At 39.4% G+C, this 15,761-nt stretch overlaps 1 protein-coding gene across 5 annotated transcripts in view; it reads left to right on the plus strand.

Annotated features, from left to right (window-relative positions):
- Positions 1-15,496, plus strand: part of ZDBF2 (zinc finger DBF-type containing 2) — a 38,612-nt gene extending 23,116 nt beyond the window's left edge. For 3 of the 5 annotated variants that reach the window (XM_005306063.3, XM_042859642.2, XM_042859641.2), the window contains exons 5-7: positions 2,232-2,337; positions 3,769-3,896; positions 12,580-15,496. In XM_005306063.3, coding sequence (XP_005306120.2) covers positions 2,232-2,337; positions 3,769-3,896; positions 12,580-15,352 — 3,007 coding nt within the window. In that variant the 3' untranslated portion in view covers positions 15,353-15,496. Of the gene's footprint in view, positions 1-2,231; positions 2,338-3,768; positions 3,897-12,565 lie in introns of all 5 variants that reach the window. The other 2 variants (XM_065562105.1, XM_005306065.3) reach the window with 2 other exon arrangements.
- The last annotated feature ends 265 nt before the right edge of the window (positions 15,497-15,761 follow it).

The raw sequence follows: 15,761 nt of genomic DNA on the forward strand, positions 1-15,761 counted from the left end.
GTTTTCTATAAACATCTGCTCAATTTACAGAAGCAGTGAAAAAAGCTAACAATGTTAGGAGCCATTAGGAAAGTGATAGATAATAAGTCAGAAAATATCATAATGCCACTATATAAATTCATGATACGCCCACACCTTGAATAGTATGTGCAGTTCGGGTTACTCAGTCTTAAAAAAGATACATTAGAATTGGCCAAGGTGCAGAGAAGAGCAACAAAAATGATTAGAGGGATGGAACAGCTTCCATATTAAGGGAGATTAAAAAGAATGAGATTTTTCATTTTAGAAAAGAGACAGCTAAGTGGAGATATCATACTGGTCTATAAAATCATGAATGGTATGGAGAAACTGAATAGTGAAGTGTTATTTACCCCTTCATATAACACAAGAACCATGGGGTCAACCCAATGAAGTTAACAGGTAGCAGGTTTAAAACAAAAGAAAATACTTCCTCACGCAACTCTGTCAACTTGTAGAACTTGTTGGCGGGGTTGTTGTGAAGGCCAAAAGTGTAACTGGGTTCAAAAAAGAATTCGATAGGTCCATGGAGGATAGGTCCATCAATGGCTATTAGCCAAGATGCTCTGGGAACGCAACTCCATGCCCCAGGGGTCCCTAAGAACTCCATCTGCCAGAAATTGGGACTAGATTACAGGGAAGGGATCACTGAAAATTGCCATATATTGTTCGTTCTCTCTGGCACTGGCTACTATCAGAAGACTGCATACTAGGCTAGGTGGGCCATTGGTCTGACCTAGTATGGCCGTTCTTATGTTGTTTTCTTACATTCCTTAAACAACTCCATTGGTTCAGTTCAAAATTGTCTTCCTTTTTAATTAAAATCCTTCAAGGGCTCACTGCAGCCTATCTTATGGGACCAGGTCTTTTTATTCCCCTCTGAACTGGCTGCCTCCACATCTTGCTGCACATTCTTGCCACTGTCACTGTCAGAACCCCTCCTCTGCAGCTGCTGGCTGCACCAGTGTTCTGATATTGCTTCTCTTCATCAATTCTCCATCTCATTTCAATCTCTTCTGAAAATGTATCTTTCCCTACTTCTATCTCTTGATTTTTTCTCTCTGCTATTATTTAACTCCCTAAACCAGGGCTTCTCAAACTTTTTTATAGTGTGGACCACATATAAGTCGAGATTTTTGTCTGGCAGACACTGTCCTTTCCTCCTCTTTACTCTTTCTCTTCATTCTTCCCTTCTCGCCACATTTTCTCCCCTTCTCTTCCTTGTCCTCTCTCTTGTTTAAGTCTTTAGAAGGTGCTTGATGGCACTTCTGCAGATTAAAAGTAAACTGCAAATATTCACAAATTGCAGTGGCAAGATGGGTATTCAACACAGAATTAATTTTAAACAGTTTTTTTTCATTTTTTCACACTCCCACACAGCTACATCCTGTGCATTCGTTTGGTTTTTTCTTCTCAATAGTGTTCCTACTCTTCAGGAGAAGTATGGTTTTCACTTCCCACAGCATGGCAGTCATTTTGACATATAAATCTAAATCATATCAACTTCCTTGACATTTATACGATGGAAAATATTCAGGAGTTGGTTTAATCTGCTTCATTAAAAATATCTTTATTAAAAATATCTTTTGTGACCTGACAGCAGTCAGCACTTACATTTCAAGTTACAGTTCAAGTTACATTTCATAGTTATTTTTGGGTGATGATTTCATCTCTTATTATCTTTATTTCTTTAATTTTGATAATTATGATCTCTGGCCAATACCGTATATAAATAGTGGGGTTATGACTATAAATTTGTTGTACACACCTGTGGGTCCCTCCGAAATCTGCATGGTTATATAGGTTCTTCAAGGCAGAAAGAGTGCTTTCTGATGGTAATTTCTGTAGCCCCTGCAATCTTTTTGCAAAACTTCCCTGCAGTATTCTGAAGGGAGTTTCTTTTTTTTTTTAATTGTATTCATAATACCATGAGTGCTTGCGAGAGTATGGTGAATTCTTGATATACATGACTGGCTTTCTTTTTAGGTTTACATATGATATTCAGGAAAAACTTCAATACTTCAGCAGCATGAGTGGATTTTAAGCTCAGCACCATGAATCCATCTAAACGATTATGCTTGAATATGAAAAAGAATACATTTTTGATAGTATGTCTTAATGTTTTATTAAACACCTGAAATATAATAGATTTATAAGTCTGATTTTTCTCACTGAAAACTACTAGTAATATCAGTAAACTTTTCTCCTGTCAGTGTAAGCATACGAGGGCCAGAGCAGGTTGGACCTGGGTTATCCAGTGTGCAAAATAGACAAGGCTATTGCAACTGCTGCCACGTGCACTACAGCAATCTTGAACAGGTAAGACATTTGGAGCAGAGTAGGAAATTGGAAATGGGGAGCTTGATTTCATCTGTTTTTCCTCTCTAATTCTCACATCATTATGTCCTATATTAAGAGATGGTTGAAATAACAGGCACTCAGTAGTGTTGCCTGACCAGCTTGTTCAACTGTGTCAATCACTAATACTGAGCATCTTTTTTTAAAGTCAATACTGAATGGAACATAACCATTTTGATAGCTTTTTCTATCATGGATGGTTACATCATAGGAATCTATCATATTATGTGCTTATTAGGCTCCAATTACCTTAGTATCTGAGCACCTCCCAGATTTTTAAAAATAGAAATATCCATTTCTCTTTTTTCTTTTTCCCCTTCCTTCTTAGGCTGTAGGAGAAGTTGCTTGATTAGTTTGTGGGGGTTTTAAAAATATATGTGTGAAAGAGAGAGAGAGAGAAACTGACTGAAGAAAAGCTAAGTGAAAGAAATGAGTTGTGAATTTCCTTCTGAAAGCGGTGAAACCTGTGACCATTCTTTTGTGACCATGGGTTCCATAGTCTTGGTCCAGCTCCTGTGATACAGTCATGTACTGTTGGTAGACAGTCTCATTACGTGGAGTATAGCAGTTGTAGAGTGAAAGGTCGTCTGTCAGGTAACTCATTCCAGACAAGGACAGAGACCTTGAAATAAGCTCTGTGTTTAATGGGGAGCCCAGTGCAAAGAGTGGAGCAGAGGGGTGATTGTTCTCTTCAGCCTGCGTTGCTAAGCTTTGTTTTGCACCTATTAAGCTTTTTCAAGGGCAATGTCTTCATTCCTAGGATCACTATGTAATATGAGATAGCAGTATGAGTATGTTCAATATATAAACTGCACTGCACATCCTAAGGACATGAGTATTTGATATTCTTTCCCCTGTTCTTTAACTCTACCATGGTCTGAAAGTGTTTGTTGTCTTGTGGACTAATGATAATCAAATAGCAGGAATCTGTTTTGTCTTCATCTGGTTCTGTATTGGGCTACAGATAATTTAAAGGTGTGTTCCCGTTGGGTTATGGGTTTATATTTCCTAAACATCTGAAGTTCAAGAAGTTATTTTTCCTATCATCATTTGTAGAGACTCTGTACCAAGCACAACAGATGCTGTAAGATGTATGCACGCTTTTGGAAGCTGTTAATTACACTTCAGTTCATCAAGATGCTTAACACATGCCTAACTTTGAGTGCATGAATAGGCCTAATGACTTACCCCTTGGCTTTAAAGTTAGGCACGTGCTGAAGTACCATCTTGAATGAGGTTCTTAAAGACTTAGAGGAGGAGGAAAAATGTTTTTTCAACATTTTTCATTGCAACATGGAGAATTTTAAACTTAGAAAATGAAAGCCACCTTCCTGGAAAGATCCCTGAGTCAGTCAGGATACCAAGCTAGTGATCTGTTTTCTGTCTTTTCAGCATGTTTTCAGTTCCCAGCACAGACATTTCACCATGTACTGCAGGAATCGCACAGGTACCACCACCCTGATGGAGCGTTTCCTGCAAGATGTTCTGCAACATCATCCCCACAGATACCATGACAACAGGTATAACATACAGTTTGTTTTTATCTATGTGTTGGTATAATGCATATATGGTTCAGCTTAGCTGTAGAAATACAAAACTTCAACTACATTCTTCCCATTTTAAGGTAGAAACTTCCACACTGAAGCAACTTTAAAAGAAAAGACTATTTACAAAGAAGGAATAGGAGTGGCTAGTATTTTATGTATTCCCTTTGCATTTATTTCAGATCTTTCTCTTTTAGCACTTTATTTAATTATTTTAATATAATCATCATGGTAGCATAATGGCCTGTGACATTAAATGAAAACAAGCACCATATTAAACTAACAGACCACACACTTACAAACCTTACCTCGTGTACATCAACTGAATACATACTAGACTGACAGTAAATTTTTGATGCATTTGTTGAAAGAGTTCAGACATATGCTTTTTTGATGATGATTAAGATAACTTGTGGATTATGTAAACTGAATTTTTACATGTCAGTGTTATTATCTGAATGTAGGAACTGTAAGGGTAATGGGATATTTACATAAACAATCCCAACTGGCTTCTTCAGTACTTCTTAATGCTTAGGTTTTGTATAGTACTGTTCTGTGTGTGTGTGTGTGTGTGTTTAAATTGCTAGAACTATATTAACTATAAGGTATTTTGTGTAAGATTCAGACTAGCCAGCTGAAAGGAAACCAAACATGCTTCACTCCTGATTAAGTCTCCAGTAGGTGCTCAGATACCACAGTGTTGGGCACAGTATAAGAACATCAATAATATTGTACCTTAATACCCACCTTTCTACATTCCAGAGAGCCAGCACCTTAATGCCAACCTCTCTGCTCTTCCTTAAGACAACTTTCTTTTGTAGAGAAAGTTATGTCTCCAAATAATACATTCAGATGAAGTGCTAGAAGAGATCTGATAAGGAGTCAGTCTGTCTTGTCAGGAATCGGTCAAGTTGATATTAGAAGAGGATATGACAGAACAATCTTTCAGGCTTGTCCTTGTCAAATTAACTGGGACATGCACACATCAGCATAAATAAAAAGTACTAGTTCTTGTTCTAGTTTGAAAATGCTTTCCATTTTCTCACGAAGAAAATACACGAAGAACTTTAAGGCAACATCCGAATGGACATGTGTTTGATGAGCTGAGGAAAATGCAAGATTAGTACATTTGGGGAACAAAATGTACTTGGTAGAAAGAAGCAGTTCCCATTAAGTTGCAGAAATAAAAGAGTGGGATGGGAGAAATAATGGAAAAATTAGTTGAGTGGCTGTGGAAGAACACAGCCCCAAATATAGATGGTGTGGGTGCAGTGACCCAAAGAAGAAAAAGAAATAAGTGCATTGCTTTAAGTACAATTGTGCTCTTCAAAGAGACTATGTAAAAATGGCAGATTATTAACTTTCAGATCAGAGAGTGAGGTGGATACATTCTTTAAAATGAACCAGATTGTTTGCAAAGTTCCAGTCAGTTACACCCGTGGAAACCCAATAAAGACACTGAACTTGTATAGGCAACATTGAAAGCACAGTGTGAAAATAATATGGTTGCATGGATATTTCTGGGGCCTGATTTGGCTTACAGAACTTGTACTACTGATGATGATGTGTGAGAAGGAAGAACCCAACATGACTTTTGGATCCTAGGATGAGTTTCCAAGGATGATAGCTATACAAACCATCTTTTTACTTAAGTCCTGAAATTTTGTCATTAATTATAATAATTCTGGGAATTCTCAATGTTCATACAAATATCTAGTCCTCTTTTGAATCTTTCTATGATCTTGGCCTAAGTGTGTTTGTGGCAGTGAATTCCACTGTCATAAATATGTATTGTTTTATCATTTTTAATTTCCCGCCCTTTATTTTCATTTTCTATCCCCTTGTTCTTGAGCTACGTGGCAGGGAGAATAGAAACTTCCAATGTACCTTCTCTAGACCATTTATTATTTTATATACGTTTATTATGTATCTCCTTATCATCTCCTTTTCAAGGTAAATTATCCCAACTTTTTCATTCTCTCTTCATATGAGGTTTTCATGTCCTCAGTCATCCTCAGAACCCTATTGAATTCTGCAACATCTTTTTTGTGATGGGGTGACCAGTATCAGTGATCCAGATGAGTCTGTATCATATAATGGCATTAATAATATTTTCTGTATTATACTCCATTCCATTTCATATGCATCCTAACAGCTTAGCTTTGTTTGACTGCAGCTGTGTGTTGAGTAGAGGTCTTCATTGAGCTGTCTATGGTGAATCTGCGGTCCCTTTTCTGAGCTGATACAGTTCATTTAGAATCTTATATGGTGTATGAGTAGTTTAATTTTTTCCCTTCCAATTTGCATGACTTTGCATTTATCAAAATTGAACTTCATTTGCCATTGAGGTGCCCATTCACTTAGTTTGTTTAAGTCTCTCTGAAGCGCCTTTCAGTCCTCTATAGACTTGTGAATTGTGAAAGAGTGTACTCAACATTTGGCATGCTCCCCGCAGCTGCATGTAGCATAGCAGACTTGTTCCCCATCTGGTGCCCCCTGTTGATGGTAGTCTCTTTCCTTGTAATTCAGCCAGGTCACGTTAAAATCCACCCCTTCTGGGATAAGTGTCCCACAAATAATCCAGTGCTTTTACAAAAGGTCTTCGGCTTTGACTCTGAACCCTGTAGGCCTTGTGCTCTCTAGGCTCAGGGTTTTGAGTATCCTTATCCCCTTATATTAGGAGTGCTTCACACCACCTTCCCCTGGTGGCTAGTAAGGAAACCCAAGGCCTCCCATTTCTGGGTTCCAGACCTGGGATCCTGTAGTGAGCAGGCAAGATCTGTCTATTCATATCTATCCCTGGGCTTCTTCCTACCGTAACCTTTTAGTAGGCCTTCTCCCCACAGCCTCACCGTATTCACCCTCCCCTGGAATCCTCCAACAAAATCCCAAACTAAAAACATAAACTTAAACCAACTTCCTCCCTCCTCAGGCTTGGCCTTTCATGCCACCTATTCTTCTGCAGGCTTCCAGCTTCCAATATACTTCAAGACTCTCTTGTTTATTTTTACATCTTCAGCTATTTGCTCTTCAAAATCCTTTTTGTCCCTTTTAATTTCTTTCTTGTATATTGCCTACTGTTCCTGTTTATTGGCTTCACTAGGGTTAGATTTACAAATTTTGAAGGATCTCTTTTTGGCTTAAATACCCTCTTGAACCTTGTTATTTAGCCATATTGGTTTGCTCTCTTTCCTTCCTTGTAATGTTTTTTTAATGTTTATATGAATAATATACAGACGTTGTATGCACATACACACACTAACTCAGTGCACATTTTATATATAATGTGTACTGTCTGTTCCCCTAGAGGGGAACATGGCACATTTAGATAATGTGTTACACATCTACAAAGCATTTGTGTATGTGTATAATATAGAGACATGCATGAATGAACACACTCACACCGCATAACACATTAACTAGATGTGTCCTGTTCCCCTTGAGCAGCTGATTCGGATATCTGCTTTACATCCATGAACCATGTTTGCGGATCAGATGCGGATACAAATTTTGTATACGCGCAGGGCTCTAAAGATAAGACCTGTAAGTTGTAATTTTGCAATTTAATGGCCAAGCTCAGCCAGTATACTGACTGAGCCTTAACTATGAAGCCACTACAGTACTTCCGTAATAATCAACTCCTGGGGTGAAACAAACATCTTTTATGTTTTAGTGTAATCACATCATTCACATGTAACCACCAAGAATCAGTGAGTAGGTCACCCTAATGAGTGAAGACTAAAATAGTATTTCACCCCGGCAACTGATATATATGATTTATAAGAAGATAGTGAAAGTGTTTTATTACTTTATGTTTTAGCCATTATGATTTTCTTGCATGTTGCATTGATGGAAGGAGGAATATTTCTGAAGAATGTTCCACACTATTGACAGTGTTTTCTTTCAAAGGGACAATGGAATAATCCCTATACTGTGGGATGCTGTCACAGATCTGTAACATTCTAACCGGCTGATGTTCCAGTGTTGTAGAGCACTAATTTGTGGTTTGAAATTGATTTCCTAGTGTATAAAGGGAATAGCTCAGAATAAAGAAATGATGTTGACATAATGCATATAACACTTTGTTTATATTTACAACCCTTGAATGTTTATCTATCTGAAAAATTGCATTTATTTATTACTTGTGCAGTCCATGTATATACATATAGTTCCTGTGTGCCTATGTGTATTCTGTTGTGTGTGGACACACACTTATATTCCTGTCCAGCTATTTATAATGTAAAGACATGAGTGAAATTATTTGCTTCCTTTGCACAAGTGCTTGATAACCACAGGCTACTCGAGCTGCAACGCTGCAACATTACACTAAGCTTTCCTGCAGCATAGCGCTACCAATCAAATGCAGTGGAGCTAGCTCAAGAAGGAGCGGGCAGATTTCTTTTCTGGTTTTGCTGTCCCCAAAATAAAATTTTATAAACCGTTCTCCCCCATTGCTCTGGTAGGTCAGAGTACTGTTAATCACGGTGATAAGGATTCTTGGCACCAGGAGTGCTTCTGGGAATAGTGCTGCAGTCTCTTGTAAGCAGAAGATTCTCCAGGTCTTTCCTCCCCCTCATACACTGTATTTACATTCACAGACTGAAAACTAAAAATACATATTTAAAGAATGTTTAGGTTTTCATGAAATTAAAAATTCAAACTTTAATTCATGATGTCCTGGGGAAAGAATGGTGTGAGTTTAGGACGGAATGTGAGGTTGAACTATTATCCACCCTACATTTTATTTAAATTCAGAGTTAAAAAACAAAAAACCCAAACATCAACATTAAGGTTTCCATGACATTCATTTGTTTAATTCACTGTATTCTGAGGAAAAAATAGTGTAAGTTAAGGACATTTTGTGAGTGTGAACTTTGATAGTCTGACTTTGGCTGGTTTATGTTACAACCTCATACTATCCATCCATTTACTTGCTTTTACTATGCTCATTAGCATTATTTAATTGTAGTACATATGTATTAACTTTGTCAAAGTTGTGTAATTTTAATTTAAAAAAAGCTAATGAAAGTTTAAAATCTGTTACTTCCTTTATAAGCCAGTATATTAAATAAACAAATTTACTATCCTGATAGTACTAGACTTTTTTAAAAGCATAAATATATCACAGTTTACAGATTGCGTTAGTTTAGTTTTTATTAATGTAGTGTTTGTCATAGGCCACTGCACATAATACAGTAGAGACAAATTTTAAATTGACAACTCAAAAAAACAGATACAAATTTTAGAAATACAAATCAATATATAAGATTAACCCTTCCCTAACATCACCACCACTAAAATGATATACAAAACCAAGAGAAATATATTAGAACACGATTTCCTTTTGGTCAAAATTAGCCTCACTTTCACATATTTTCATATTTTTATGGCTGACCAGACAAATAAGGCAGCAGTCCATATAACTTGACAACTTTCACTGGATAGCAAGTATTCAAATTTCTGAGCTGATATGGTAAAAGGTATCTGCTCCAGGAATGGAAATATCCATTTATTTCTTGGGGAGCAGTACAGGTTACAAGATCATAAATAGTGTAAAGTATCAGAGGGGTAACTGTATTAGTCTGTATCCACAAAAGCAACAAGGAGTCTGGTGGCATCTTAAAGACTAACAGATTTATTTGTGCATAAACTTTCGTGGGTAACCCTCCCCCCCCCCCCCACCTCTTCCGATGCATGGAGTGAAAATTACAGATACAAGCATAAATATATCAGAGGGGTAGCCGTGTTAGTCTGAATCTGTAAAAAGCAACAGAGGGTCCTGTTTCAGAGTAGCAGCCGTGTTAGTCTGTATCCACAAAAAGAACAGGAGTACTTGTGGCACCTTAGAGACTAACAAATTTATTAGAGCATAAGCTTTCGTGGGTAAGAGGTTCTTACCCACGAAAGCTTATGCTCCCAATACTTCTGTTAGTCTTAAAGGTACCACAAGCATAAATATATATACTGGCACATGAAGAGAAGGGACTTGCCTTACAAGTGGAGAACCAGTGTTGACAAGGCCAATTCAGTCAGGATGGATGTAGTCCACGCCTAATAATTGAGGAGGAGGTGTCAATACCAAGAGAGGGAAAATTGCTTTTGTAGTGAGCCAGCCTCTCCCAGTCCCTATTCAAGCCCAAATTAATGGTGTTAAGTTTGCAAATGAATTGTAGCTCTGCAGTTTCTCTTTGAAGTCTGTTTTTGAAGTTTTTTTTATTAAAGGTTGGCTACTTCTAAATCTATTATTGAATGTCCAGGGAGATTGAAGTGTTCTCCTTCTGGCTTTTGTATGTTACCATTCCTGATGTCTGATTTGTGTCCATTTATTTTTTTAAGTAGAGACTGTCCGGTTTGGCCAATGTACATGGCAGAGGGGCATTGCTGGCACATGATGGCATATATCACATTAGTAGATGTGCAGGTGAATGAGCCCCTGATGGTGTGGCTGATGTGGTTGGGTCTTCTGATGGTGTCACTAGAGATGGGGATAGAGTAGGCAATGGGGTTTGTTACAGGGATTAGTTCCTGGGTTAGTGTTTCTGTGGTGTGTAGTTGCTGGTGAGTATTTGCTTCAGATTTGGGAGCTGTCTGTAAGCGAGGACTGGCTTGCCTCCCAAGGCCTGTGAGAGTGTAGTACGCCTTCAACCTGGCCAGACCTGCATGGACAAAGACTCTTATGTCTCTCCATTCCAGCCTACCTCCTTTCCAAATAGGCTCTTTGCATATTACAAATTAATATGTATTACTTAACTAGTCAGCATTACCAGTTCCTTTAGATCTTCTACTGTCCCAGGTAGATATGCATTTCAGTACTGTAAGTTTTTGTTGCTTTTGGACATGCACCTTTGTTAGTAGTAGGCCTTGCTGACCATGTAAGGGCCAAATGCACTCCTTACTTGGGCAAAACTCTTGAGTTTGCTGTTATAAGGAGTGAAGGATTGATCCGTGGATCCATATTTAGCATTTTAAAAGTAGATTTAAAAAAAAATTGATAAAATGATTAATTCATTAGAAGTATACGCACCTATTTGTGAGGTGTATCTATTACTGTACGTGTTAAAATCTTTATAAATGCTTAGATTAAAGAAATTGCATGTTTCTAAACAGGATAATTAGACTTTGTTTTTTAATGAATTAATGGCATGTACTTTTTTAGTTTTAAAATTGAAACACTTTTGAGCTAGCTAAACATTTTGATTGTTACATAAAAATATAATTTTGAAAAAATAGCCAAACCGAATGTTTTACTGTTGAAGGCAATAGTTCTCCCACGCTGAGAATTTGTCTGCCAACTTAAATCAGCAAACGTGTTAATGTCTGTATTGGAGTAAATCCTTAAGGTGGGACTGTACAATGAAAAGTGGCTAGGTAGAAATGCTTGCTCCTTACTCCACAGATTTGCTCCCCCTATGGAACCCTATGATGATATTTGTAGAGTCATATTTCAGAGAACCACTCTTTAAAAGAAGAGAATTTATGTACAAAGATGCTTATAAAGCTCTGTATAGCAGAATGATTAGTAGATCAACTATAAATTAAAATAACTTAATTGTTCTTTATAAATCAATGGGATTAAAAGAAGAAAAAGATTTTCTCTTCCCTTTCTCTGCTATCATTTGTAGAATAATGATAATGTGTTTTTAGCCATTCTGAAAAGCTCCCTGCTAGGAGAGGGTGAAAATAATATCTACCTGATCCTTTATGGCAGGGGTGAGCAAACTACGGCTCGCGGGCCACATCCGGCCTGTCAGACCTTTAATCTGGTCCTTGAGCTCCCGCCAGGGAGCGGGGTCGGGGGCTTGCCCCACTCCACGTGGCTCCCAGGAAACAGGCGACATGTCCCCCCTCTGGCTCCTATGCATAGGAGCAGCCAGGGGGCTCCACACACTGCCCCTGCTCCAAGCCCCGCCCCTCCCATTGGCTACGGTTCCTAGCCAGTGGGAGCTGCGGGGGCGGGGCCTGTGGACAGGGCAGCGTGCAAAGCTGCCTGGCCGCGCCTCCGCATAGGAGGCAGAGCTGGGGCTTCCAGAAGATGTTCGAGGTAAGCACTGCCCGGAGTCTGCACCCCTGAGGCCTCCCCCTCCCCGCAACCCCCTACCCCCACCCCGATCCCCCCCGCCCTCCAAACCCCTCAATCCCAGTATGGAGCCTCCTCCTGTACCCCAAATCCCTCATCCACGGCCCCACCCCAGAGCCTGCACCCCCAGCCGGAGCACTCACCCCACTCCCTGCACCACAACCCACTGCCCCCGCCTGGAGCTCCCTCCCACACCCTGAACTCCTCATTTCTGCCCCACTCTAGAGCCTGCACCCCCATCCGGAACCCACACCCCTACCCCCTATTTTGTGAGCATTTATGGCCCACCATACAATTTCCATACCCAGATGTAGCCCTCAGGCCAAAAACTTTGCCCACCTCTGCTTTATGGAATCAGAAAAATGCCCAGTTTGTCTTCTTTCTTTGGGGTGCTTTATGGAACATTGACTTTGTTTCCTTTCTTTTCTTGAAGCTTTACTTTATAAAGTACTGTAGGTAGTGATTTGAGTTTGTTCTTAGTCCTAATGCACTATACTTTAATAATGGTTATGGAACTCTTAATTCCTTTGTTTGAAAAACTTTATTTGTATTTACAACATTTATACAGTTTGTTTTTTCCAGACCAACATATGATGACATACCATTTCCCATCTCCCCAATGGCTCCCCAGGATGTTTTCCTGCTTCCAGAAGAGGAGGAGAAAGAGGTGGTAAGAAGCATACAGGAGATGCCTGGCACAGACAGTGAATCCATTGTTAAATCATGCTCCCCTCCTCCTTGCAGATCTCAGGAGGGCATAAAGTCAGTTTCTGTGCCACAGACATTTATCCAAAACCTAAAGATGGGACAGGAACACATCTTAGAAATATCCCAGCAAACTTTGGACCTCTGTAGCAGTGAGAAAAAACATACACTAATGGATGGTGCTCAGATTGCAAATAGTAGCCATGATGGCCAGTTTACAGCTGTGAGCCCAATATCTCACCATTTGCGTAGCACCCCTTTATGTCACAGTTCTCCTGTTAGCCCTGTATTTGCAAAAAATATTAGGTGCTCAGCAACCTCAAATTTGATTCCAAGTATTAGATATGATCACATGCAGAAGGATGTATGCCATAAGGATGGATCATTAAACACAAATCCTAATCCTGTTCTGGCATCAGTCGACCCAAAAAAACCTTCATTTTCACATCAGAGTCCTACCTGCAGCCAAGTCAATGCTTCATATATTATCTCAGGTCAATCTTTTTTTAAACTAGATGGTTTACAATCTCAGGATGAAACTTTGGTGTCTGACTTCTGTCTCAGGGATCTTGTGGGTACTAGCAACTCACTAAGTTTTGGGGCATCTCCACAATTAACAAGATACAAAGACCTGAAGGTGAGCAGGGTTGATGAAACTTCAGTAGATGAGATAATTGAAGAAGTCATTCTGAAGTACTGCCATGGAGCTCCACCTAATGAGTTGTATTGCAAAGATGAAGAGAGTAATTCCTATTTAAATATTTCATCACTTCTGGATCACAATAGTCTAGAGGGCTCTGAAATGAGTTTTGATTGTGAGGCACCTGTTTGCTCAGGAGCAGGCCTACCCAAGGCAGTTACAAAGGATATAGAATTCCTAAAAGAGGTCCAAGTAAACCTGGAAGATAGGAACTATGGAACCCAACTTAGTTCTGTTCTAAAAGGTGGTTCAGTGGAGCAAACAGAAGCAGCAAAACAGGATATAATAATTCATAATGAGGAATCCATTCTTCCAGCTCTGCCTCATGTGCCTCCTTCCTTTGTGGGAAAGACGTGGTCCCAGATAATGTATGAAGATGATATAAAAATTGAAGCACTTGTGCGTGATTTCAAGGAAGGTCGTTTCCGTTGTCATTTCAACAGTGAACCCTCTGCCAACTGTACAGGGAAGAGGATGAGGAAGAAGAAGAAGAAGAAAGATGAAAGGAAGAGTGACATTGTTACAGGTAACAGAACAGAAACTTCATCAGTTAAAGCATTGGCAGAATTTAATGATGCTATAAGTGGTGGTTCTGATTTTGATAATCTTTTGGCCTCTGATACACTATGCAACCCACAAATACTTCAAATGCCCAGAAAGAGGACGTGGCGCCTTGCTTCAAGATGCCAAGTGGTCAAAGTCAGCCATGGAACCCAAACCAGTTTAGTGAACTATCCAATAGTAAAAAGAAAAATCATTAGAAAGGAGCCGGATCCACCGGATCAGAAAGCAAACATTATTTGGTCAGAGAATGAAAGAATTTCAAACATGAAAACCAGACTGTGTGCCCTCAAGCTTCCTGAAGCATATACCAAAATTATGAGCCCTCTGCAGCCCAAGACAGTGGTTTATGTCCTTTCATGTCCAGAGATTAAACAATATAAAGGCAAACCCATAGATGTTCCCAAAATGAGGAGAAATCGCAACTCCACAGACAGCAAGGATTCTGTAAGGTACAGATACAAACAATGTTCTCTTAAGTATTATGACCCACTGACAAATCGAATTCTGAAAACCCCTCCCAAGAGCACAGTTAGAGAAAAAGCCAAAAAGCCCTCCCATGTTCGACAACTGTTTAGGAGTCTAAGCCTTGATGCAAACACACAGAAACTATCTGATACACAGAGAGAATGTACACCATCTAAATCCTTCAATTGGCCAGGCTTCTATAGTTCTTCTTCAGCGACTTTCCTGTCAGATCCAGTTAAAGGGAATGATATGAATTCAAGTCTGAGGACAGATGGAGCTTCCATTTCCACAGAAAGGTCTGATTTTCCGGTATTTGTTCACTCAGAGAAGTCCTATAAACACGTAGTCATTTCACCTTTCAACTCCCATCAGTCTCAGATAGAAGGAGATGTTAGATTAACCCCAATTAATAGCAGGGTTGCCAAAACACCTTTGAAGTCAATCAGGAGCGAACGGTTGGAGAGGGAGAATTCAAAGACAATGTGGAAGAGGAAAGAAGGCACTAGTAGAGAACCAGGTTTTTCCAAAAAGGCTTCAGGACCCATGTCTGTCAATTGTGGCCTTGTGAGAAGAGGAAGTAGAGTAGCCTCAGGCAAACAAGCATCCAGAACTAAAAAGCAAAAAAAGGAGCATATAAGAAGGAAGCTCTCCTCTTGTGCCCAAAAATCCTCTTCTGTCTTCTCCATTCATAGGCACCAGACAAGGAAACCTACTTTGGGAAAGCACCTCAAAAAGGAAAAACTTGATGCTAAAAAGCTAAAGGTTAGGAGGAAACCCAGGAGGTCATTTTTGAACTCTACAGTCATTTCAGGGATTACTGAAAAGAGGCAGAAAATCACAGCAGGGTCTTTTCCGAAGAAGCCAGAACTAGCCTCTTCCAAAGTTAGGAGCTGGGAGATAAGGGTCTCCCCAGCACGGTGAAACGGCCCTCTGGAAGAACTTCTAGTATACCTGTATTGGGAGGCTATCTTGTTTTACCAGGAGATAGCTAGCCAATAAAACAACAACAAACTTTTACTTACCCAACAACTGGGAATAGGCTGAGGAAAAAGTGAACAGAAGGTGGTTATACAAAATCCAGGTGATGTGCCAGAACTGCAGATACAATGAATCGAAAGTCCAGTAATAAACTACTGTAGCAACAAACTAATTTCATGTTGTTGGAATATGGGCACACTATATATTGCACTGTTTTTCTTCGAGTGATGGTTCCCATTGAATTCCACTGAGAATTTGCATGTGTGCCATGCATCTGGAGCTGGAGAGTTTGAAAGTAGTAGTGTCCATTGGTCTGTGCATCACCCTTGCCTTGCCTCGTGGATTCATACTA

Source organism: Chrysemys picta, chromosome 11 (assembly GCF_011386835.1).
Source record: "Chrysemys picta bellii isolate R12L10 chromosome 11, ASM1138683v2, whole genome shotgun sequence".
In the NCBI taxonomy this organism is placed as follows: domain Eukaryota; kingdom Metazoa; phylum Chordata; order Testudines; family Emydidae; genus Chrysemys; species Chrysemys picta.